This window comes from Podarcis gaigeae (genome assembly GCF_964106915.1).
Source record: "Podarcis gaigeae genome assembly, chromosome: 10".
Classification (NCBI taxonomy): Eukaryota; Metazoa; Chordata; class Lepidosauria; order Squamata; family Lacertidae; genus Podarcis; species Podarcis gaigeae.
This window is the reverse complement of record NC_139686.1, coordinates 32,230,950-32,257,232: the sequence shown is the minus strand read 5'-3', so window position 1 is coordinate 32,257,232 and position 26,283 is coordinate 32,230,950. Positions and strand designations below refer to the sequence as shown.

Genomic DNA, 26,283 nt, shown 5'->3' with positions numbered 1-26,283 from the left:
GATATGATAGCCTTCTTCCAATATATCAAGGACAGTCACATGGAAGATGGAGCAAGCTTGTTTTCTCCTGCTCTGGAGGGTAGGACTTGAACCAATGGATTCAAGTTACAAGAAAGGAGATTCCAACTAAACATAAGAAAGAACTTTTTGATGGTAAGAGTTGTTAAACAGAGGAACAGACTCCCTTGGAAGGTGGTGGACTCGCCTTCCTTGGAAGCAGAGGTTGGATGACCATCTGTCATGGATGCTTTAGTTGAGATTCCTGCATTGCAGAGGGTGGGACTAGAATGACCCTTGGGGTCCGTTTCAACTCTGCAATTCTATTATAGTATGATCTGAAGCAACCAACCTGATTGTCTTTCCACCACAGAGACAACATATTTCCCTATTTCTCCTCAGCGTCCTCTCCATTTAAAATAAATTAATAAATAAAAATTGGAAGCTGTACACTCACTCCTCCTTAGTTTATTTGGAGGGGGGAAATATGCATATGCCAACAGGCAATAAAAGTGGAAGAACAAGCAAAACACCACATTTTTAGGAGGAAATGAAAAACGAGTCTGACTTGCACTTACAGCTTCTTATTTTTCCAGACACACCCTCTCTTCTGGCATTTTTGACACAGTGAGAGGGCTAAACTACATGGATTGCACCATCCACACCCAACACCCCCCAGAAAGTCGTATGTGATAGAAGCTGGCTTGAGTGAAAGCCGATTTCTTCATTTGGTCTGGTGGATCTTTTCTATGTTTGATAGGCTGAGAGGATACAGAAACATTTTACCTCTCTCTCCCTATTCTGGAAGAGTACACTCTGTCAGAGTTTTCAGAGAGGAAGCAGCTTTTACTTAAATCAATGTGCAATGCAAATGTGTAACCTGCATTGGGGGCCAGAAATTCTTTTGAATTGCAGAAGCCTCTCTGCCGCAAGAGATGTTCTAAGCCGAGTTAAACCGCAGGCAAATACGGGGTTTGGGGACCCCACAGCTCTTTGTGTTTATCATCTTGCACCATGGTTCTGATTATGTTTCTTCCAGGGAATACTTCTGACATGTTCCAACTGAAGGTTGAGACACTCAGCTGACTGATCTTAAAATGAGGTGTCAAATGTCTGCCTTAGAACTGAAATATAGGCAGATGCTGTTAGAAATGCCCATCTTTGCCTCACATCCAAGCACTGACTGGAAGGATTAACTCAGAATCAGGAGGATAGCAACAGACACTGTTCCCTTCTGTTGTGAGGCAGAGACCTTGTAGAATGTAAACAAGCGTGCAGATTCGGCAGAGGTGTCCAGATCCAAGGTAAGCCAGAATCCATAAATAATATATATATTATGCTAATAATGTGAGAAACAAATGGAATTGATCAGACTGACCCTCCTGGCAGTACCTTCTGATCATAAAATGAGCTAATGTCTGATTAACATCTTCTGCAGAGGCCCATCTCCAGGTTCCCTGTTGGAGCTGTATTGCATTCTGGGACACCAACTTCACCATTTCTGCTGTGGCACCCCAACTTTGCAGTTTCCTCCCCAAGGAGGCAAGTTTTTTTATTTCCAAAAATTGTTATTAAAATTTGAGAGAAAGGAATACACTTTCCAGCACCAGCTGAAGATCTTCCTATATGCACAGGCAGATATAGATTTTAATCTATTTCTCTTTGTTCTAGTTTGTTCTTTAGTTGTTCAGCTTATTGGGCTGTTAAAATTTCCTTTAAATTTGTTGATTTTTTTTAATGCTTGTTCACTAGTTTTAAATTTTTAAGTTTTAAATTTAATTGTATTTATGAGTTGTGTGTGAATTACTTTTTATTCCCATTGTTGTAGACCACGCTGTAATATTTTGATATTTTACATTTTGAAGGGTAGTTAACAAAAAATGTAAAATAAATAATTAACTTCATAATAATATGTTGCTACATAGAAATAGGCCCAGGACACATTAGTCCAATTAAACAAGACAATATGGGAGCTAAGGACTGATAGGTAGAAGGGCCAGGTTTGGGGTTTGTGTATGTACATATGTCTCACAGGGGATTGACCTGGCTTGCGTGACGGAGACCTGGGTACGGGAAGGCGAAGTAGTCTCCCTACATGAGATAACACCCCCAGGTTTCTCTATCCTCCATCAATCGCGGACTGTGAGTCGGGGGGGAGGAGTAGCGTTGTTATTCCGGGAGGATTGCTCTTTCAGAGCTCTGCCATCACCGGCGATCTCCGGCATTGAATGTGTTGGTCTCGTGTGGGGCACCAAGGAGAGCTTGGCTGTCTGGCTGGTGTACCGACCACCCAGCACACCTGCAGCCACCCTGTCAGACCTGCTGGAGGTGGTGGCAGGCTGGGCCTTGGAGTTCCCAAACCTACTGGTTTTGGGAGACTTCAATGTCCATGCCGATGCCGCTCCCTCCTCACAGGCTCTGGACCTAGTGACTTCCATGGCAACACTAGGGCTCTCCCAGGTTGTTTTGGGCCCTATCCATCAAGCAGGCCACACGCTGGATCTGATCTTTGGGGCTGGCATAGATGTGATCATGCTCCCTGCTGTGGAAGTGCCATGGTCTGATCACTACGCTCTGAAAGCCAAGATTGACTTCCCGCTCCTCCCTGGCTCGGGTGGCGAACCTATTTGGGCTCGTCCGTGAAAACTGATGGATCTTGATAGATTCCGACAAGCCTTGCGGAACCCTGCTCCTCCTGGCGACTCATTAGATGACCTTGTTGAGGACTGGAATAACCGGCTCTTGGCAGCCATTGATGAGATCGCACCTAAGCGCCCTCTGCGACCCCGTCGAAACCGGGCCCCTTGGTTTACTGAGGAGCTCCGGAAAATGAAGCGGGATCTCAGACGGCTAGAGCGAGTATGGCGACGGACTCGTGACGGAGCCTCAAGAACATCTTATAGGACGCTTATGAAAGCCTATGAGATGGCTATGAAAGCTGCTAAGAAATCTTACTTTGCAGCTTCCATTGCATCCGCTAGCTCTCGCCCGGCACAACTTTTTAGAATAATTAGGTCAATAACGTCCTTAGGAGGACAATCAAATTTAAGCACAAATTCGACCCACAGCTGTGAGGCATTCGCGAGTTTTTTTGCGGATAAAGTCCTATTGCTCCGCCGTGACCTCCCTGCCAATTTAGATACAGTGACTGAACTGGAGGCCCCTCGAATGACTTCAGGTCCAGTGTTGGACCATTTCGATCAGATACTCCCTACTGATGTGGATAGATTCCTCCAAGTTAGTAGGCCCACCACCTGCCTCCTTGATCCGTGCCCGTCTTGGCTGATTAGGGAGTGTCCAGATGTTGCGCGGACCCCTCTGGCTGAAATTATCAATTTGTCCCTTGACACGGGGACATTCCAAGGGGAACTGAAGGAGGCAGTGGTGTGTCCACTCTTAAAAAAAACTTCATTAGATCCCTTAGACCTATCCAATTACTGCCCAGTTTCAAATCTTCCATACCTGGGTAAGGTAATTGAGAGAGCGGTTGCTGAGCAGCTTGGTAGGTTTCTGGAGGAAACATCGGCATTAGATCCATTTCAGTCCGGTTTCCGTCCTGGTTTTGGGACGGAGACGGCTCTGGTTGCCTTAACAGACGATCTCTGTAGACAACTGGATCGAGGCGGGTCAGGACTGCTGATCCTTTTAGATTTGTCAGCAGCCTTTGACATGGTCGATCATGATCTTCTGGACCACCGCCTCGCAGACGTAGGGATACAGGGCATAGCCCGTAACTAGTTGTGCTCTTTTATCTCTGGTCGGGGACAGAGGGTGGCACTAGGGAGGGAAATGTCGTCGCGCCACTCCTTGGTGTGTGGAGTGCCGCAGGGCGCAATTCTCTCCCCGATGCTTTTTAACATCTTTATGCGCCCCCTTGCCCAGATTATCCGGAGCTTTGGGCTGGGCTGTCACCAATATGCTGATGACACTCAGCTCTATCTGCTGATGGATGGCCACACCGACTCGGCCCCAAACACATTGACCAGATGCTTGGAAGCTGTGGCTGGATGGTTTCGTGGGAGCCGATTGAAACTAAATCCTTCGAAGACAGAGGTCCTATGGCTAGGTCGGGATGGCATGGGGATGAGGGACCAACTCCCTTCTCTTGCGGGGGCCCAATTAGTGCCATTGCCTTCCGTTAAGAGTTTGGGTGTAATCCTTGACGCCTCCCTTTCCATGGAGGCGCAGGTTACAGCAACAGCCAAGGCGACATTTTTCCACCTTCGCCGCATCAAGCAGTTGGTCCCTTACCTTTCCCGCCCTGACTTGGCCACAGTGATCCATGCGACGGTCATCTCCAGGCTTGACTACTGTAATTCGCTCTACGCGGGGCTGCCCTTGAAGCTGTCCCAGAAACTCCAGCGGGTACAGAATGCTGCAGCGAGGCTCCTCACGGGGTCTCTGCCATGGGAGCATATTCACCCAGTGCTTTTCAAGCTGCACTGGCTCCCGGTGGAGTACAGGGTCAGATTTAAGGTCCTGCTTTTGACCTTTAAAGCCCTTCACGGCCTAGGACCCTCGTACCTTCGGGACCGCCTCTCCTGGTATGCCCCACGGAGAGCCTCAAGGTCCATAAATAACAACACCCTAGTGGTCCCGGGCCCTAAGGAAGTTAGATTGGCTTCGACCAGAGCCAGGGCCTTTTCAACTCTGGCTCCGGCCTGGTGGAACGCTCTGCCTCATGAGACCAGGGCCCTGCAGGATCTGATTTCTTTCCGCAGGGCCTGTAAGACAGAGTTGTTCCGCCTGGCCTTTGGCTTGGAGCCAGTTTGATTCCCTCCCTCCCCCCCCCCCTCTCTCTCTTTTTTCCCCCCTTCTTTTCCTTCTCCTCCTGCGATGAGGCTACATTTTAATATTTTAATGTTCCATTATTTTAATTGTTGTGTTTTATTTTTGTTTTTAAGTTTGTAATCATTCATCTTGTTTTTATTATTGCTTGTAAGCCGCTCTGAGCCCGGCCTTGGCTGGGGAGGGCGGGGTATAAATAAATAAATAATAATAATAATAATAATTATTATTATTATTATTATTATTATTATTATTATTATTATTTCCTTCAAAACTGTTCCCATAATTCTAAAATCTTAGAAGCAGGAACACTATTCTGACATTGATAAGATGACCAAAAAATCGTAAAAATTTAAATGAAGAGGATTATAAGCCAACAATATTTTACATGTGTACCAAAGTAGAAAACGTTTTGAACTCCAGAATCAGGTTTGCATAGACATATACAGTATAGGGCCTAGTTCTCACTGAAGTTGTAAACCTGGGTCACCTATATCTATTGGCAGGTGGGGGCTCACATGAGCAAAGGGTGATTAAAATTCCCATGCATGAAATTCATACCTTTAAAAGCACTAAAGGTAAAGGTAACTTTTATCTTCAGCTCCAGCATTGTGGATGCACAGAAAGGCCTTCTTAATTTGTGGCTCATTTTGAATTTCTTTCCACTTTAGCTGAAAAGCCTTTTCCTACTGAAAGTGTTATTTTTACATTTCTAAACAAAAATAGTAACCACAATCTCAATTTCTTAAATAAAGCTCACTCTTTCATTTAGGTGCAGTATTATTATTTCCTCTCTCATTTCAGCAAAATGTCAGAATTTAACAAGCATTAAGTGTCCCAGCTCTCAACAGGGAAAAAAAAATCAGATTTCCTATCAAAGGGCAAACAGTACTTATAGAATCCTGTTGTTAGACATTTCAGCAAAATACCTTATATCCCATCATTCACTCAAGGCGAGATTATGCCTCATTAAGTTCCTCATTGCCATCCATCTACTTACTTTTGCAATATCATACATGACAGAAATCTTAAATTCCCAGTCCATGAAGGTGCCATCTGGGTAGGAGATTTTATCATTCAAGACATCCTGAGATGAAAAGATGACAGAGAAGCTGTGGTAAGAATCTTTACTAAAAACAAAGGAAGTAGTGTTGTTTCATTTTTTTAAAAAAAATCCAAAATTCATATGTGGTAGCTAATTAGAACCAACCAACATGTCACAAAATAGTGAGCAATCTTTTGAGCTCTCCAGAACTCTTCATCAGGCTAACTAGTAAACAAAAGGGTGTGAAGGGTTGCAGGATAGAAAAGCTGGCTTAATGTTGAAGCCACAAAGGGCTCATCCAAACTTCCGCTTGTCCTGTGCCTAAAAAGGAAGGGGCTGAGTGGTTTTGCCTTTGCCCCACTGCCTTCCCCTGGAAAACTCGTCCTTTAGCAATAAATTGGAACAAATGGCAATCATTGGAAAGCCCAATTGCTGTTTATAGCAATTCAGCGCTAAAGATTGTGCTTCTCCAGTTGGAATATTGATGGTAGTACTGAGAAATTTACAAGACCAAGAGCAACACAAACTACCCTTCTTCCTCACTGCCTATTTCTTGTGCCAGCAAGGACTTGTCTTTGAAGTGATGGGTTATCACCTGTCTTTGTACAAACTGATGAGTGAGCTACAGAGCTACGTAATTACCCGCAATGATCCTCTCTCGCAGTATTCAATCACTCCATAGATCATCGTGTCCATCTTGACAGTGCCATAGAACTTAGTCAGATTGTAATAGTCAATCTGAAGGAGCTAGGGCAAAAATAATGAACATGTTAGAAGCAGAATGATGACGTGGAAAATTAGATACAGTGGTATGGGAATATGATGTCCTCCTATGCTGCTTGGAGATATATTGTTCAGCTACTATCACTCAGTGCTTTCCAGTTCAAAAGTGTATGCCAGGAGTCAGCAACCTTTTTCAGCCGAGGGCCATTCCACCAACCCTCAGGCCATGTGGTGGGCCAGACTTTGAAAAAAAATATGAATGAATTCCTATGCCCCACAAATAACCCAGAGATGCATTTTAAATAAAAGCACACATTCTACTCATGTAAAAACACCAGGCAGGCCCCACAAATAACCCTGAGATGCATTTTAAAGAAAAGGGCACATTCTACTCATGTAAAAACACACTGATTCCCGGACCATCCGCAGGCCGGATTGAGAAAGCAATTGGGCCACATCTGGCCCCTGGGCCTTAGGTTGCCTACCCCTGGTGTATGCCAATGCCCGCAGGGTTGCATTGAATAAGTTCTGAAAAGTGAGCTTTCTACACTGCCTGTGCAGTGAGATCTGGCACACTGAAGACAGCTTATTGGAAAAGGAAGCGCTTAACATCTGCAATATGAAAGAAATAAGAAGAAAGGAAATTGTGGTCTACATTTTTCAGTGGATATGCTGTGGTTGTGGGTTTAGTGTTTACCTTGTTTAGGTCTATTCTCTGTTTCTCTGTAAAATTCCCATCATTGTGCTTTAAATCCTTCAGGATTATCACCTGGAAAATGAAAAGGGTTGGTAGGAATGAATAGCAGCATCACAGTAATCCATGTATTGTATAATGTCATGAGAGGTCTGGATATGTAGGTTATATTTTAGAAATACATTTACATGAAATGTTACATTACTTAACCATTGATGGGGAAATGGACACCATTATCCTTTGCAAGGGTTGTGATATGATCTAAGTGCAATGACAATCCTTTATACATACAAAGAGGTAACAAGAGAAGAACTAGGTGAACAAAACATTTTATCAGTCAGCTTTATCCAGTTCAGGTCCACACAGAGGCTCCCCACCCCCTGCAAATGGGGTTTTCTGATACACTTTCTCCTTTTGGCATGCACATTGCACAAATGACTCAAGTAAGTCCACTCCTGTTTTCTGAGTTACTATATTCATCGCTCTTCCACCACTTGCCATCCATATTAGCTGGTAGAGCTTGGTGGAAAATATCCCAAGTGTTTATTATTGTCCCTTCCTTCAATCACTCCTTCCCTGCCTTCTTTATGGGCACGAGCTCAGGTATTTCTGTAACTGTGTAAGCACCTATTTTAAAAAACAAAAACCACAAAATTCCCAGTAGTGCACAAGACTACGAAAGCAAATGGTGCCAACCTAAGCAATTATGCTTCACAATATGCAAATTGATATTTTTAGGAGGGGGGGGGTATCCATTTCCAGTTGTTTGTTTATTTTAATCTTCAGTAATGGAGGTCTTGCACAAGACTGATATTTGCCAACCTCTCTGCAATTGTATGCAAGTCCTTCCAATATCCACCCAAACCTCAATACCTCAATGAGACCTCCTTACCCCATAATGTGCAACTGCTCCAGTTGCTCTTCAGTGATGATTATTTTATTTACAGTAATATTTCTTTTGGCTGCATCATAGTTCAATTGAGCTGATGTGGAGGGCAGCAGAACTAATCACAGTGAGAGATAGGTAGTGGTAGCTTGCTTCTTGGGCAGCAATTCTGATCTCAATTACCTGGCAGTGACCCCCTTAGAATGAAATAGGATTTACTTCTGAGGACACATAGCTTGGACAGCAGTCTTAGAAGGCTAGATGGACCAAGAGCACAAAATGTTACACTTCAAATATGTGAAGCTGAAAGGAATTGGATGGAAGGAAGGAAGGAAGGAAGGAAGGAAGGAAGGAAGGAAGGAAGGAATTGTGACAATATTCTTGAAAAAGCAAGATCAGGCAACTAGGAGACCCTTTTATCCTTCTCAAAGAGCCTTTAAACTGCTGGAGTTGTACTGCCTGTACCTCCCGGCGCCTAGCAGCTGCTGCTGCTGCTTGCGTGAGTGTTGGGAAGACCGCTCCCTCTCCTGCCAACTCCATCCGGCCTAGGGGGCGGGGCCTGCACTCACTGCCACAGCATAAGAGGCCTGAGAGAGGCCTCCGGGACACGGCTGCTGCTGCTTGCGTGAGTGTTGGGAGGACCGCTCCCTCTCCTGCCAACTCCATCCGGCCTAGGGGGCGGGGCCTGCACTACCACTACAGTTTAGAGGCCTGAGCAGCTACCGGCAGCAATGGACAAAATGGTTTTAAATGTTTTAATCACTTTTAATTTGCAGCACTTTAAATGGTGGTTGTTGCTTTTTATAATATTATATTATTTCATTATTTTATTTTTGCTTGGGGTGGGATAAGCACTGAGTCAGCACTATTGTTCCTTGCTTTGTTTTGTTTTTTTATTATTATTATTCTGTTAAATTATTATATAGTTTGTATTTTGCCTTTTAAGGGGAAGGGTCATGGCTGCCTGGGAGTGGGCCTCAGCCAATAGATTGGGTGGGGCAGGTTCCACAGGGGGAGATGTATTGGGACACCCGATCTCAGTGATCACGGGCAGGAGGAGGAGTTATGCTAAGACCAGACCATGTCATTACCGAGGAGGCAGGTTTAGTCGTTGACTATCCCTGCCTCCAGGTCTGGTCCTGACCGGAAGGATACAGTAATCAGCAAGGGAAACCCACATGACCTGAAAGTGTTGCTGTGCAATGCCAGGTCAATGATGAATAAAACCACTGCCATCCACGACCTGATTGTGGATGGAGGATTTGACCTAGCATGTGTGACAGAGACCTGGTTGGATGAAGCAGATGGGCCTGTCCTTGCCGCTGCTTGCCCACCAGGTTTCTCTTACGCACAGCAACCCAGGTCATGTGGGCGGGGAGGGGGGGTTGCAGTGATTTTTAGGAAGTCATTAGTCTGCACCAGGCGTCCTATTGGGAAGACCCAGTTTTCTGAGTGCATGTTCTGGAAGTTGGGCAATAGGGGCAGTACAGGATTCCTACTGGTGTACCGACCTCCCCGCTGCACCAAGGATTCCCTGCCCGAGCTGCTTCAGGTCGTGGCAGATATGCTCCTGGAGACACCTAGCTTGGTTGTCCTGGGGGATTTTAACATCCATGCCGACACGACCTTACAAGGGGCCGCTCGGGACTTCGTGGAAAGCATGGCCTCCATGGGGTTGTCCCTGAATAAGTCTGGCCCAGCTCATAGCCACGGACATGCCTTAGACTTGGTGTTTACCTCTACGGATGTTGGTGATCTGACATTAACTAAAAGCGAAACAAAAGAAGTGCCATGGTCAGATCACTTCCTGGTGCAACTGGACTTCTCCGCAACCCTTCCCCTCCGCAGGGAGGTGGGACCGATTCGGATGGTCCGCCCCCACCACTTAATGGATCCAATTGGCTTCCAGAGAGTGGTAGGGGATGCTTTATCCCAAGTTGATGGCCTTTCAGCTGATTCCCTGGTGGCACGCTGGAATGCGGAGTTAACCAGGGCTATTGACTGTCTGGCTCCGAAGCGCCCTCTCCGATTGCATGGAGCCCGGACAGCCCCGTGGTTTTCCCCGGAGCTGAGGGTGATGAAACAATCGTTGAGACGGCTAGAGCGCCGGTGGCGGAAAACTCATTCTGAATCAGACCGGACATGGGTTAGAGCTCAACGTCAAGCCTACCAAGTGGCAATGGCGACGGCGAAGAGGGCCTTCTTCGCCGCCTCCATTGAATCTGCAGAAAACAGCAGCAGGAGACTTTTTCAGGTGGTTCGCAGTTTATCGGAACCACCTGTACCACCGGGGCCTGGTAGGGACCCCAAGATCTCCTGCAATGCTTTTGCAAAGTTTTTTTGCAGATAAAATCACTCAGATTCAGAAGGAGGTAGACTCCACAGTGGGAGCAGGGCCAGGGCGGGAGAGTGCTAGAGTTCTGTCTGGTCCTGTTATATGGGATCAATTCCAATCTGTTACCTCCGAGGATGTGGACAGGCTGCTTGGACAAGTGAAACCGACCACCTGTCTCCTTGATCCTTGCCCATCCTGGCTGATAAAAGCGAGCCGGGAAGGGCTGGGCGATGGGCTTTGCGGGGTGGTGAATGCTTCCCTCTGTGAGGGAGCCTTCCCAGACCCGCTGAAAGAGGCGGTCATTAAACCGCTTCTTAAAAAAACATCTTTAGACCCGGCCAATTTGGCCAACTATCGCCCAGTCTCAAATCTGCCATTCTTGGGCAAGGTGATTGAGCGGGTGGTTGCTGAACAACTCCAAGCACGCCTGGAGGAAACGGACCATTTGGATCCCTTCCAATCGGGATTCAGGCCTCACCATGGGACTGAAACTGCCTTGGTCGCACTGGTTGATGATCTCCGGCGGGCTAGGGACAAAGGTGAGAGCTGTTTCCTAGTTCTGCTGGATCTCTCAGCGGCCTTTGACACCATCGACCATAACATCCTTCTGGACCGTCTAGAGGGGCTGGGAGCTGGGGGCACTGTCATACAGTGGTTCCGCTCCTTCCCCCTGGGCCGTGTCCAGAAAGTGGTGGTGGGGGATGAGTGTTCAGACCCCTGGGCTCTCACTTGTGGGGTGCCTCAGGGTTCTGTCCTCTCCCCCATGCTTTTTAATATCTATATGAAGCCGCAGGGAGAGATCATCAGGGGGTTTGGACTGGGTGTTCATCAGTATGCAGATGACACCCAGCTCTACCTCTCCTTTAAATCAGAACCAGTGAAGGCGGTGAAGGTCCTGTGTGAGTGCCTGGAGGCGGTTGGAGGTTGGATGGCGGCTAACAGATTGAGGTTGAATCATGACAAGACAGAAGTACTGTTTTTGGGGGACAGGAGGCGGGCAGGTGTGGAGGATTCCCTGGTCCTGAATGGGGTAACTGTGCCCCTGAAGGACCAGGTGCGCAGCCTGGGAGTCATTTTGGACTCACAGCTGTCCATGGAGGCGCAGGTTAACTCTGTGTCCAGGGCAGCTGTCTACCAGCTCCACCTGGTACGCAGGTTAAGACCCTACCTCCCCGCGGACTGTCTCGCCAGAGTGGTGCATGCTCTGGTTATCTCACGCTTGGACTACTGCGCTATACGTGGGGCTACCTTTGAAGGTGACCCGGAAACTGCAATTAATCCAGAATGCGGCAGCTAGACTGGTGACTGGGAGTGGCCGCCGGGACCACATAACACCGGTTCTGAGAGATCTGCACTGGCTCCCAGTACGTTTCCGAGCACGATTCAAAGTGTTGGTGCTGACCTTTAAAGCCCTAAACGGCCTCGGTCCTGTATACCTGAAGGAGCGTCTGCACCCCCATCGTTCAGCCCGGACACTGAGATCCAGCGCCGAGGGCCTTCTGGCGGTTCCCTCATTGCGAGAAGTGAGGCTACAGGGAACCAGACAGAGGGCCTTCTTGGTAGTGGCGCCCGCCCTGTGGAACGCCCTCCCATCAGATGTCAAAGAGATAAAGAATTACCTGACATTCAGAAGACATCTTAAGGCAGCCCTGTTCAGGGAAGTTTTTAATATGTAATGCTGTACTGTTTTTAACACTGATTGGGAGCCGCCCAGAGTGGCTGGGGAAACTCAGCCAGATGGGCAGGGTATAAATAATAAATTATTATTATTATTATTATTATTATTATTATTATTACTTCATCTTCTTACCCAACAGGCCACATATATAGACACACATATTTCACAGCTGTACCCCTCCACCCCCTGCCTCACCCACAATTCCTCTGCCTAGATACTGTGAGAAACAGAAACCATCCATGGCTGGACTTGAACCACCAAGTTTGGTTAACAGCCGAATGTAGCAAAGCACTACAGGCACTTGCAGGAAGCTATCATGGAAAGTCAGACGATCTAATCGTCTCTCATGAAGTAGACCAGGAAAGCTTAAGTCACAACTATTCAAATTGTTCTTTTAGAATATAAAATGTCTCTGATGGGTCTGATGACTTAATTGTCATCTGTCCATTTGGTTGGTATTTTCAGAAAATGAATCCGAACTCTTTTTGTGCTAAGAAAGAGCAGCACTTCTCCTCTTGCCCCAACTCCCATCTCAGGGAGCTTCAAGCACCCTCTCCTCCTGCAACTCTTACCCCTCTCTGTGTTCTTAGGTTTCCCTTAACCTCATTGCTTCCACATTCCTGTCTCCCTTCACTGCCAATCCCTCTTTATATATTTTGTCTGCTGGATCCTATTTATGTTTTTAAATTTTTAATATAGAGGCTTTGTTTAAGAACAGTGCTGTGCAAAACAGAGACTTGTTGACCTGTTCAGTAATCTAGTCCTCGTCAAAATGGCCTCAACCTTCACCATTGTAAAAAAATTAATCAACTGCAAGGCCAAATATAGATAATTTCAACAGTTCTGCAGCCTTTCCAAGGACTACCTAAATAGAGCAGATAGACCAAAAATGGTTGGCACACCACAGTTTAAGAACCTCTGCTCTGTTATATCCCTGTGGTTTGCAAGTAACTGGGAATGAGCATGAAACGGCACCTGATCTTGTACAAGATCATTTCGAGAGGAGAAAAGCAGAGATGCTGGAGTAAATGTACCTTCTTGTCATATTTGCCTTGACGCAGCCTCTGGCTGGTGTCACGCCTTGTGTCGTCATCAATCTGAGAATCAAAGAAGGCTTATTTAGCTGACTTAAGGAATGCATAGTTTTAGCGTAGTTTTAGATTCAGAAGAGCAGGGTCCCTTCATGATGGTCACAGCCACATTCTTTCTAATATTATACAATAACCTTGTAATTACACAATAATAACCATTAGGGGTGCATTGAATTAATCAATGCAGGTGCCCTTGTGTTGCCTTTCAGCTAGATCTACTGCTTCTGTGCACATTATATAGGCAAATTATTTTGAATGCTCCAATATCATATTTCAGAGTGACTTGTTATGCTTTCCTTGAAGTTCTATGGTACTTAGCAGCACTTGCACACCATTCTCTTGAAACTAAGCATCTTGTGTTTTCTGTGTTCCTAAATGCTTGGCTTTGGAGCATATAGTGGATGGAAAGATTAGGTGGTTCTAGGATGCTGGTGACAAGGACCTTGCTGCAGAAATAACAGGTCTTCCACCCACTGCAACCACAGATTACAACACCACTGGTAATATATCCCATCCTGGTGTTTGCAAGAAAAATGTAATATAGCAGCTATGTTTCCTGCAATTTGTAAGGGCATCAGACTCAAATATACTTCTCCAAACATGAGCTGTGTTGTGGTCCTTTGTGCTTGAAGAGATTTTAAACAATACATGCATACTCGCTTACCATTTCGAACTCACAGTTCATAATTTTCTCTGCTGTGGGGTAGAAGACTGTATTTCTAAGCATTAGATCATGACATTTAATGTCTGAGAAAAGCTGGTTCCTTCCTCATTCTACTCCAATAAAATAAATAATTGTAAGAGTAGCAGAATTGTGAATGTTATTTGGAATGTAAGTCATGTAAGATCACAGACATCTACTAAATATTGTTACTGTGGGTGCAAGAAACCCTAAATTTCAGATCAAGTTAGTGTTAGAATTTAATTAAGGTTGGGGTGTTAGAACTGGGAAATAACCAGACTCACGTGTGTTAAAGATGTGCATTTGACATGTGTACTAGACGCTTCTAATCATTTAATTAGCATGTGTGAAAGCAAATTATGCTGGGCATATTTACTAAATTGTGTATCAGGTACTTCTTAATCCAAGGAAATCAACCTGAGTTGAAAGGAAATTGAGTCACCCTAATTTCCTCTGAGGTAATGTCTTGGGGGATAATGATCAATTAGCACATCAAAAGTGTGGCACCCCCTCCGTGAGTTAGAAAAGCGAGACCATGAAAACTTAGTAGGAACTGTGTGATGTAAGCGGACAGGAGGAAGTTAGAGAGACATGGCTGATTTGCTGCTGGGCCACAAGACTACAGTGAGGAGAGAAACAGAAAACTCTTGAAATGTAAAGCTTTGAACTACCTCCATCTAGGCTCAAGTTGTACAGAGATGGCACACTTATTTTTTCTCCAGCTATTCTCCCTCTCACCTTCCATCCTAGCCAATGTGAGGCCATACACAGAGATTAGGATATCACAGAGTTTTCTAGATAGTGTCTATGGTTCCAACATCATGGTTTACCATGTTCAGGAGGCACCTAGTACCACTTTATTGTGAAGGAGAACATGTGCCATAGACAGCTGCTGTTTCCTACCTTCAGACTAACATGACTTGTCTCGTTAGTCTCCAGAGGAACAATCTTGTCAGATGGGATGTGGGACCATTTTTTCTGGAGTTCAATGGCTCTTCTATATTTCCTGTACATCAGAAAGACAGGTATACTTGCAGCAATTTTTGAAGCATTTGAATCTGGAATTAGGTGCTGTGGACAGGCACGACATTTTAAGAACTTCAGACGCTAGTTGTCTGATAATGAATGGAAATATTGACCTTTTTGACGAATCAGTTTGAGTCAAGCTGAAAGCAGACTTCTTAGAAGTAACCTTAAAGTGTGCACTGACCTCAAGCCAGTATCAAAACTCCCAATGACTAAACTGCTACAACTCAAAGATGGGATGCAGATATTCCATTACTGAAGTTTATCTGCTAGCATGTGTCAGGTGGAGGGGGAAAGGGAAGGAGAGAATGAGAAGGAACCTTTTTGACCAAGTAGGTGACATAGTCAAAGCAGCAAATGCACCACAGGGGGCTTGAACAGCTGGGAGAGCAAGGGGTGCCAGAGCTTATGCAATTTAGCTCATCTATGTGGGTGGTGCTGTGGGTTAAACCCCAGAGCCTAGGGCTTGCCGATCAGAAGGTCGACAGTTTGAATCCCCGCGACGGGGTGAGCTGCCGTTGCTCAGTCCCTGCTCCTGCCAACCTAGCAGTTCAAAAGCACAAAGTGCAAGTAGATAAATAGGTACTGCTCTGGCGGGAAGGTAAACGGCGTTTCTGTGCGCTGCTCTAGTTCACCAGAAGCGGCTTAGTCATGCTGGCCACATGACCCGGAAGCTGTATGCCAGCTCCCTCAGCTAGCAAAGCGAGATGAGCGCCACAACCCCAGTGTCGTCTGCAACTGGACCTAACGGTCAGGGGTCCCTTTACCTTTATGCTAGGTGACCTTTGTACAGAGACTTCAAGAGCGTAAATTTCAGAAAGGATTTGTGGACTTAGGTCAAGGAAGGACAGAGGAAGAGGAAATGAGGACTGTACCTCAGTAGCAGCAGAGCGATGATCAGAACAACCACCACAACCCCAGCAAGTGTGAAAACAGCTATTGTCAGAATGTGCGGCCCTGTAAAAGTGAGAAATGGGAAATCAGACAAACTTAAGTAGAAAGTTCAGGGTAATCAAGAGTGTAATTAACCCTTCTTTGTGTGCCTCCTCCATCCGAGGTCTGGAGGGTGGCAATACGGAAACAGGCCTTTTCGGCAGTGGCTCGCCATTTGCGTAATGCTCTTCCCAGGGAGGTTTGTCTGGTGCCTTCATCATATATTTTTAGGCGTCAGGCAAAAATGTTCCTTTTTAATCAGGCCTTTGGCTGATTAATATCCTACAGCCTTTTACAGTAAATGTGTTTGTGGGAAGGATGAAGTTATAGTTTTGTTGTTTTTGTTTTAACTATTAACTGTGTTTTTACCTTGTTTTTATTCTGTGACCCACCCTGAGATCTTGTGAAGGGCAGTAGAATAAAAATAGAATAAATAGAATAAAAATAATAAATAAATAAAATAAAATAAATAATACCTGCATCCCTCTGCCTCCGGAATTCAGAGACAAACCTAAAGACTCTCAGTTGACATCTCATTAGATAAAGGCCTGTCTAACCCTCTTGAATTAAGAGTGACATAAGCTGATCAGCAGGTGGGCATGATTTTTGAAAAATGGCCTCATATGCCAAATTTGACCCCAAGGTTGGCCTGTGGGCTGGAGTTGCCCTACCCTTGGTTTATAATATCAGTCTGAATGGATGCCTGCCAGCCATTATCCCCTATTATTAACAGCTATGCATGTTATTACTATTGGTCTTCTATTGGAAGCTTCCCTCAAAGGGTGGTTTATAACAATATATTAAAATACACAAATCAATACAACAACCTTAAAACCAATAATATAAAGCAAATATCAAAACAAAACATCAAAAGAAGAAGAGTTTGGATTTGATATACCGCCTTTCACTCCCCTTCAGGCTGAGAGACTTCAGAGAAGTGTGACTAGCCCAAGGTCACCCAGCAGCTGCATGTGGAGGAGCGGGGAAGCGAACCCAGTTCCCCAGATTACGAGACTACCGCTCTTAACCACTACTCCACACTGGCTCTCATTATGTTATGTATTTTTTGTTTTTATACTGTAAACCACCCTGTAATCCTCAGATGAAGGGTAGTATATAAATTTAACAAATAAAATAAGCTCCATTGAGTTAAGCATGGACAGGTCTGCAATCCTGTATTGTTTCCTAGGAGTAAACCCTATTAAATGCAATGGGATTTACTTGCACATGTATAGACTGCATTGTTAACCTTTGAAAAAATCAAGCCTGTACAGTCTAGGCCTAATGATTTCCACTAAACTCTTTTGAAAATGCTTGCAGCAACTACTTGGCAAACACTTGACCTTTGGTTTTTTTGGCATATGCCCATGCTTTCCATCTACCTCTTCACTGAAGGCCAATCTTATTTTCTCCTTAATTCTCTGACAACAAGGTCATCCTTGTCAGAACACCCCGGCTGGCTGATCCTACTCAGAAAGCAGGACATTGGGTCACCAATAAATAAATCAGTTAGCAAGCAAATGTCTTTGGCAAGTTACAAGATGGTTTTCTGCCCTGCACCTTGGGCTGAGTGACAAAAGGCTAAATAGCTCCAAGCACGCTTTAAACAAATTACAAGCTGATGTCTGGAATTTAGAAATTGGATGACATATTTATATTTCTGAGGTTCTGCTGCCCTCTAGTGGTTTCAGTCATCCCCTCATGAAAAAGAAGAGCTTTCACAAGACTTTCTCTCACCCTCCACGTTTTTGCACCCAATTTAAAGCAAAATATTCAAGTTTCTGCCTTGCACATTGTTACTGTGATACATTACACTATATTTCTGAATTTGAAATGAAATTTATGAAAGGGCACTTAATAACTTTTGAATTAAACAAGGTATTGAAAAATAGAAACATTATGTTCTCTACAATATGCTCAGGTTTTCATTGTTCTTTTTCTTTTGTATTGCATCCTCTACTTCATTTCATTTAACATCTAGTCTGATATGAAATACAATAACATCTGCAGCCAAAAACAAAGAAACCCCCTTTACAGCCAAGGCATTTCATTATGTAGTTTGATTTGGATATAGAAAGAACAATGTCTAGGTAAATTAAGAAATCATGCTTTTAGAATTTGAAAAAAATAAATAAATTCCCAAGCTGAACCTATGCTGAAAGTTTGAGACATTGTATTCTAGCCAGGCAGCACCATATTTACTCTCTGGTCAACTTCTACACCTGAGGCGTCATATACTTTTAACAGTCACAGTATATTGATATACCATTAGGGTAATTTATTCTTGCCAAGGGTGTGTTAAACATTCAATATCTATGTCTTTTATCTCAACAGTAGCAAAAACTGCTATTGGAAATGGGAGAACATTTCTGGCATTAATGGGAATTGCATCATACAATCTGTGAGCTCACAAGCAATTGTGGGGGAGACAAACAATTGGAGAATTCACACCACACAGTGCTACAATGGGAAGCTGCTGAGCTCTGAGGCTAGATGTGTAAATCTCTGCTTAAGTGCTTTAGTACATTTGCCCTAGTTTACAAATTCCTAACATCTGGGGCCAGGTGAATAGGAAACTGCTCATTTAGCTCCAAACTTGAGCGGTACAATACAGGACAGGGGGTATATTTAACTGCTTCCCTGTGGTGTATGGGAGAGTTGGGGAGCAAGATTTGGGCCAAATGATCTGGGTCAAATGATAAAGAAGGGATTAGTGTAAGTGGGTGAATTATTTACCATGCAAGAATGATAAGTAAGGTGGATGGGGACACTGGGAATCCTGCAAATCAAGTAAACTCAGAATGGGCATCAGCACTGACATATTCAGTCTTTTTGAACTGTACGCTCTCAGAAAATACTCCCATGTCGGGTACTGCTGCATACATTGAAGATTGTTTAAGTTGACAAGTTGATTCAGAACTCGGCATTCAAAGAACAAAAAAAGACGGGTTTGGATATTTTTTTTTAAGGTAAATTATTGGTTTTACTACCAGCCTAATGGTTCCTGTGTTCAAACTGGATGTACAAGTCTCATTGATTCTGTGCAAGTCCCCTTCGCAAGAAATAGATTGTCTCACCAGTGCCAGGAATATCACTAGGCAGGGTGTTTTTTTTCCAGATGAATGATGGTTTGTCCGTCTTTGGTACTGTCTCATTCAGATGAGTGTCAAACCGTAGGAGGGCCTTGTACTAGAATGAGAAAATAGAGGAAGATTTTAGTCTGAAACTCCTTTTCCCAAGAAAACTGATGGATGTGAATATAATGTCAGCCAAGGACCTCAGTCACTCTCCCCACACTTTTCATCCCTCCATCCTGGATCCCCTGCATCTCCACCATATTGAGCTGGTTTTGGTTGGCTTATTAACAGAGTCTCTTTGCTCCTTTTTTCACACAAGCTGAGATTGAATCAGGAAGCTTCTAATTAACCATGGCATCCCATTATACCTGAACCCTGGTTTAATATCCTGGGTTGTCCCATAGCCGGTAACCATAGAGTCACCAGGGGAGATTTCCCTCCTTTTTCCTGTATGCATCTATCCCTCACATTATTTTCCTTCACTCAAAATAGATTGCTTTCATCGACTATCACTCTGCTCATGCTAGGTAATAACAGCACTTTTCAACTCTGTGGGCCAAACTAGAAATGAAAGCATTCACACAATTTAGTAATTGCAAAAATTATTTCCCAGCAGCAAACAGCATCCATGGCGGAATGGGGAATTCCATCAGGACCACCGCATGAGCTTTATCCCATTTACATTGCTGTGGCCCTTAAACTCTCCCTCTCCAGCTAATTTTGCATCTGGTTAAATGCTCCCCCACTGTTGTCAAACTTGACTGCTATTTACTTTTAAAAGATTATTTGCATGATTACTAATTGCATGCATTAACAACATGTCTATTTTGGTGCTGTGCCTACAAGACTGAATGGGATGGAGCTAGATAGATAGAGATATATAAATATAATTCAATAAGTGTGCCCATTAGCTCTGGGTAGGAGGTACATAAAGCCTCCAAATTCATTTTTTGAAAGGTAAATATAGGAGAAACCCTTTTTGGAATAACAGAGGGCAAGGAGAAATACAAACTGGCACAGTTAGGCAAGGGGAAAGCTACTGAAGTGTTTTCCGGTGCGCCATCTAATAGCTGCCTTTGACGCTAACCAACCACTTCCCTGCACCAAAAACCTTCAACAGTTCCTTGGGTTACTTGCAACTCCAGCTAGAGGCATGGTTTGGCCCTATACTTACTTCTAAATTATTTGTCGTGTACATAAGGGTGAGATTGACATCAACATCCCCAAATTTATCCAGGACTACAGGACCAAGAATACCTGTAAAGAGAAAAATAATAATCAAAGCCTGATAATTTTCCCTGAACATGACAGGCAAGCCAGCAGCCCAATATTCACCATTCATGTCACAGCACCTCTGTTGTACTGATAATATTCAATAAGAAGAATGAGACTAGTGAGGACACACTTTTGACACACTTTGTTAAGGACAAATTTCGATCTCAATTTCTGCAGGCGGAGCAGAGCATCAGAAGCCACAGCCTGGAAGAGATATTAAATAAGGCTGGAAAAACATGGCAAATGCAACAGGAAGTGGGAATTGAAGATACAGAACTTGGTGCAGACAAATAGATACATATATTATCTCAATATATGATCAGAACAGAGGGACTCTTATATGCGTAAAGAGGGAAAGATTTACCATCATTCAATATGGAGGCAGGGTTGTTGGAGGTAAAGCTGATACATTTAATTAGAGAAAAACTATTGCTGACATTTATCAATATTTTTAACCCCTTTTGGGTCTTTTTACTGAATTCATTTTGTTTTTGCTTCCAGTAATCTACTGTATTGCCTTGCCCATTAATGAGAATTAAGAGAAAGACATATGTGATTACCTTTAAAAGTAACATTCCGAAACTGGCTGTTGAAGCTAGTGGGAGTAATTAAATGGCTTGCAGGAGAAAGTTTTTTCAAGGCATGTCCGAAGAGCAAGACAGCATCCAAGTAGGCAACAGCAAAGTCATTTTTCATCTATAAGAGATAGTAAAAGGAGAGGGATTAAGCCACTGCCTCTCATATTGTTGGGCCCAATGTGTTCCTGAGTGAGTTGCTCAAAGATGGCCTCCTTCTTCCCATTCTGGTTTCCAGAGGCTTTGCCAGTTCCTTGGCTACAGCTTGTGGTTAGGAGAGAAGTGAATCACAAGTCCCAGTTTGGATGATGCGCTAAAGCAAACCAAACCTTGGCTTAGCTCAGCACAGTAGTAAAAAGGGCAGGGGAAGAACAAGGTGGCTGCAAGCTCCTCTCTGGGAACCTGCATGTTCCCACATGAATGTAGATGAGCATATTCTTCAACTGCTCCTGGCCTGACTGCACTGGCTACCAATTAGTTTCTGGGCCCAATTCAAAGTGCGGGTTTTGATCTATAAAGTCTTAAAATGGCTCAGGATCACTATACCTCAAGGACTGCCTCTGTCCATATAAACTAACCCAGACTCTGTGTTCATTATCTGGGGCCCTTCTTCACGTGCCTCCTCCACAAGAGGTCCGGAGGGTGGCAACACGAGAACACGCCTTTTCTGCAGTTGCTCCATTTGTGGAATGTTCTCCCCAGGGAGGTTCAATTGGTGACTTCATTATACACCTTTAGGCGCCAAGCGAAAATGGTCCTCTTCAACCAAACCTTTGGCTCACTGACATCCAATGCCCTTTTAAATGTGCTGTGGGAGCAGTGATAATTGGTTTGTTTGTTTTTTTATACTTTACTATGTATTTTGTGTTTTAAAATATTTGTTACACAGTCGTACCTTGGTTCTCCAACAGAATGCATTCTAGGTGTCTGTTTGACTCCGGGAACCATTTGAAAACCAAGGCGCAGCTTTCAATTGACTGCAGGAGTATCCTGCAGCCAATTGGAAGCCGCACTGGATGTTTGGCTTCCAAAAATCATTCAAAAACTGGAACACTCACTTCCAGGTTTTGATCATTCAGGAGCCAATTTGTTTGGGAGCCAAGGCATTTGAGATCCAAGGTACGACTGTATTTATATTTTTATAGTGTAATTTGATGTTGCAACCAATGCTACTTCTACTCCTACAGAGGGATGCCAACTGGAACGTGCTTATTTATTGAAAGGCTGCTCAGACACAGTTTTGTACATTCAAAATGCCTAAGTATTGGGCAGGCTGGGTGACTGTAGGAGTGGGGGCTTGCACAGATTCAGGATGTCTGGAACTGAAAGGAAAACTGGCAGGTTGGCATATTTCCTGAATATCACTGGCAACCCATTGCTTCACTGTTGCTTAGTTTACATAGTGAAAATCGGCATTCAACGATACTGGTCTGCTGCTGCTCTGTTTAACTTTGCCTTCAGACCCGTGGAACAATTATGATCAGAAAGGGCTCTTTTTCCAGGGCTGTGTTGTAGGAGCACAACAGCAGTGAGCAAATAAATTATTATAAAATAAAATCACCCAAGGCGTTGTCCAAGGAATCCCACTACTGTTTGAAACTGCAGTGAAGTTTGATGGTTCCAGAGTCAGGACAAGGACATTCTTCATGTAACTGTATGAGGGAGCATCTTCATAGTACACATTGCTGAAAACAGAAAGCACAAGAGTCCCAAATGTAGTGAGAAGCAAGAGCATTTAGTCAACCAAATGACAAATGAAGCAAATGTTGATTAAATAACTATTTTTCTTTTTTAAAAAACAACAACAACCCTGATGGTTTAATATAGAGACAAGGCTATCCCATGTTTATTCAAGCTACACTAAACCAGGAAAGTAGAAGCCAAGATAGATGCCTTGACAGATGTGCCCCATGATCAGCAAGGATGTTGTGCGATGCCACAGATTGTACTTGCTTACAACTTATACTCTTATTGCACCCATACCTTGGTCTTTCAGACCCAAATCCAGATGAGTCTGTATTGCTGGAAGAATGCCTGTGTACATAGGTGTGTAGAACCAAACAGTGAAAATGTACTGAAAGACCTGTAAACGCCAACTTGGTAGTCAAGATAACCCTGGGACTAATTGGTGCAAGCTGTAAAATGGTATCATATATGCTTATCTGTTTGCTTTGAAGCTGTAGTTTTGGTTCAGTCAGCTACTCCCTGATCCGAGAGAGGGATGAAAGGTGGGAAGGGACCTCTAAGCCAGGGGTGAGTTAATTGGGCTATTGTTGCCAGCTTTTGTAACTTGCTTTTTGTATAAGTAACGCTTAACGTATTAGCTCCCAACAGACAAAGCCATCTTAAAGTGTGGTAGCAAGGAATCCTGCATTGTGTTGCTGTGTGTAAGTCTCTTGCTATAGATCCACAATAAAGCATTAGAACTGATCACTGGGGGCATTTTGTGCATCTTTCTTTGGAATCCCTGCAACTGGGGCCTTTGGGGCATCTGTCTATCCTTTGCCTGGTCTGTATTTGGACCTGTGGGACAAGGTCTAGCACATCTAGCTGGCAAGATGTGTTAAAGAGGGAGAAGATCAGAAGACCCCTCTGATGCAGTAGGACTGAGACTGACACTGCTGCCAATGACTTGGGGTGTGAGGTGTGTAGCCCTGTTTCCTAGCACTGTTGCAATTGCTGAGTGCATTAATGAAAAATGTGAAAGCAAGTTTTGAATATCGCTCACCCATTTTGCAGATTTTTAAAAGTCAACAAGAAAAAGTGCATGTTGGCAGCATACAGGTGGTGAATGTATTGATTCTGCGAAGGAATGGGTTGCTTATTTATATTTCAGTGCATTTGTATGATTGTTACCTTTTAAAAAGGACTCTCAAAGGAACTTGCCTAGAATATAAAGTTAGACAACCGAGCCTACACATTGCTTTTGTGCAATTTGAAGCAAAGCAGTGGTGTGCTAGAAGAGAGGCCTAACTTTTCCACCTATCACTATATTTTACCTCCAACACTATATACCAAGCCTATGTTATCACCACCAGTAGCATGCCTACTGGTGGAAATCTCAACATGGTAATGAATAAACATTTTTCTCTCCTTCAGTTTGCAGTTCCAGATCCAGAATAATAATAAAAATTGAACTCTTATGATCTCATCCAGCATTTTACAAGTTCTTCTCTTCTTAGAACCCCTTTGGTAGTAAATAGTGCTTAGCTTCTCGGAAACGTAATCCAGCAGAAAGCTTTGATATTATAATCAAATCCCTTCATGATTTATACTTGTTAGGATCTTAGAACAACCTAAACACATCTGAATGAATGGGCTTCAATTTGGAGGAAATGGAAAACAGATTTACTAAGCAAAACTTTCATAATTTCCTGCTGATATACACCTATTCATTATTGAAGACGTGCATTTCAATTATAACAAATTATGGAAATAAATTAAAACAAAACTTAACAAGCAGCAGCAGTTTAAACGCTCACATACATGCTTCTCTGCTAGACCTTATGTGGCAAATTTAGAAGTCAATGAAGGGATTCTCTGTGCTTTGTCACACTACATTTCTAGCAGAATTGGAACCAGTGATAGAAAATCATATTTATAAAATAATATTGTTTACAAGATTTATATAGGTCTCAGAGTAACCCCCATTCTTAATTTTAAATGAAAATATATACTCAGCACTCAATGTGACTCTTGAGGGGAAAACTATTACACATATAAAACGGCCTTTTTACTCATTAGATTCCTACCCCACCCCCAATATTGTAACATTTTTACCTGTGAAGATCTATCAGGATGATAACTATGTCCTCATCCACCTCTGCTTTTCCTAGGAGTCTTTTAAGGTCACCTGGAGACCTACATGTGATGATCACTGCAAACAAGAGCATGATAGACAAGAAAGTCAGCGGATAAGGCATTTTTATTCCTACTTTGAAAATACAGGATTTAGAACAGAAGAAGAGGTAAAGCCATCAGAGCAGATCCTCACTGCAGGCATGTGGGTCCCAGAAAACTTCTGCAGGATCTAGAGATCAATAATGTAAATTGGATAACGCAGCAATGTGATGATTATCAGGAGAGGAAGTAGCCTTCCAGTAGTTTACCATTTTGGCATTTAAAAATTATTCCCGAGAGCAAAGGAGAGAGGCAATAGGCTCATTTCCTGTGCTGGAGTGGGAGTTGAGTGTTCTAGGAGACAATGAGAAGGAGGAAGGACATACCGTATTTTTTGCTCTATCAGACTCACTTTTTCCCTCCTAAAAAGTAAGGGGAAATATGTGTGCGTCTTATGGAGTGAATGCTTTCACTGCGCAGCGATCCCTCTTGCTGTTCTGGCTTCTGGGATTTGGAATATTTTTTTTCTTGCTTTCCTCCTCCAAAAACCAGGTGCGTCTTATGGTCTGGTGTGTCTTATAGAGCAAAAAAATACGTAGTTGCATAAAAATATAAAAAGAACATTGCTGGATCAAACTAATGGCCCATCCACACCTTTTGCTCGGCTCTTTCCAGACACAGGTCTTCGCTTAAAAGCTCCATGTCTGAGCGTGTGTCCCCCCCCCTCAACCTAGCCCTGGGATTGTTGCTTGCTCTGATTGAGCGTTAAAGAGCAGGTTTTTGCAGGGAAAGCCCCGAAGCAAAAAAAAGGGGGTGGCAGCACTTAGACACAGAACTTTAAAGGGTGGACCATGTCTGTAAAGAACAGAGGAAAGGTAAGTATGGATAAGTCCTACCATCTAGTCTAGCATACTCAGTGTTTTTTTCTGGGGGTACTCAAGGGTACATAGTACCAGCACCGTTTTTCTGGGAGAAAAGCACTGGTTTAAAATGTGGTACTTATTGTAGCAACTTCATGTGAGTAATGGGACCCATTTTTCTAGGAGAAAAGCACTGGGCATACTTACTCCAACAGTAGAAGATCAGATGGTTTCAGGAAGCCCCCAAGCGGGACACCGATAACAATCTTTCCCCCACTGTTTAAACCCATCCAATGACTGCCAGTATTCAGAGGTGTAGTACTACCTCTGATCCTGGAGGCAATAATATAAGCCAAAACATGGCTTGTAGCTATCAAAGCCTTATCTTCCACGACTGCCTAATCTCCTTTAAAGCTAAGTTGATCACAGTCCGCATGTCTTCTGGAAACCAATTGCACAGTTTACACAATGCACAGCTAAATAATATTAATAATGATGCTACATCTTCAGAAACAATCTATGCAAGAAGGTCTTTAGAAAAAGAGTCTTAAGACTTCTTCTGGAAAGCAGACCCTGTCTGAGCCCAGTATCAGCAGCAAGTGTTCAGGAAACATCAGCGGGGAAAATCTGTACAGCATAGAAATTCTCTCTCTCTCTCTCTCTCCTTCTTTCCTCTTCCATTAATAGAATTCGTCATTTGATATTCAGATTATAAATACCCAGAAAGTATAACCTAATGGACTTCAGAGACAAAGTACTCTTATTTATTTATTTTTTC

General features: G+C 43.6%; 1 protein-coding gene across 1 annotated transcript in view; it reads right to left on the bottom strand.

Annotated features, from left to right (window-relative positions):
* Positions 1-26,283, bottom strand: part of GUCY2C (guanylate cyclase 2C) — a 53,555-nt gene that overhangs the window by 19,427 nt on the left and 7,845 nt on the right. The window contains exons 6-16 of the mRNA XM_083698599.1: positions 24,586-24,682; positions 22,367-22,490; positions 20,791-20,926; positions 20,130-20,212; positions 18,956-19,067; positions 15,821-15,902; positions 14,823-14,925; positions 13,181-13,243; positions 7,251-7,322; positions 6,473-6,577; positions 5,786-5,872 (exon numbers count right to left, since the gene is read on the bottom strand). Coding sequence (XP_083554725.1) covers positions 5,786-5,872; positions 6,473-6,577; positions 7,251-7,322; positions 13,181-13,243; positions 14,823-14,925; positions 15,821-15,902; positions 18,956-19,067; positions 20,130-20,212; positions 20,791-20,926; positions 22,367-22,490; positions 24,586-24,682 — 1,064 coding nt within the window. The remainder of the gene's footprint in view (positions 1-5,785; positions 5,873-6,472; positions 6,578-7,250; positions 7,323-13,180; positions 13,244-14,822; positions 14,926-15,820; positions 15,903-18,955; positions 19,068-20,129; positions 20,213-20,790; positions 20,927-22,366; positions 22,491-24,585; positions 24,683-26,283) is intronic.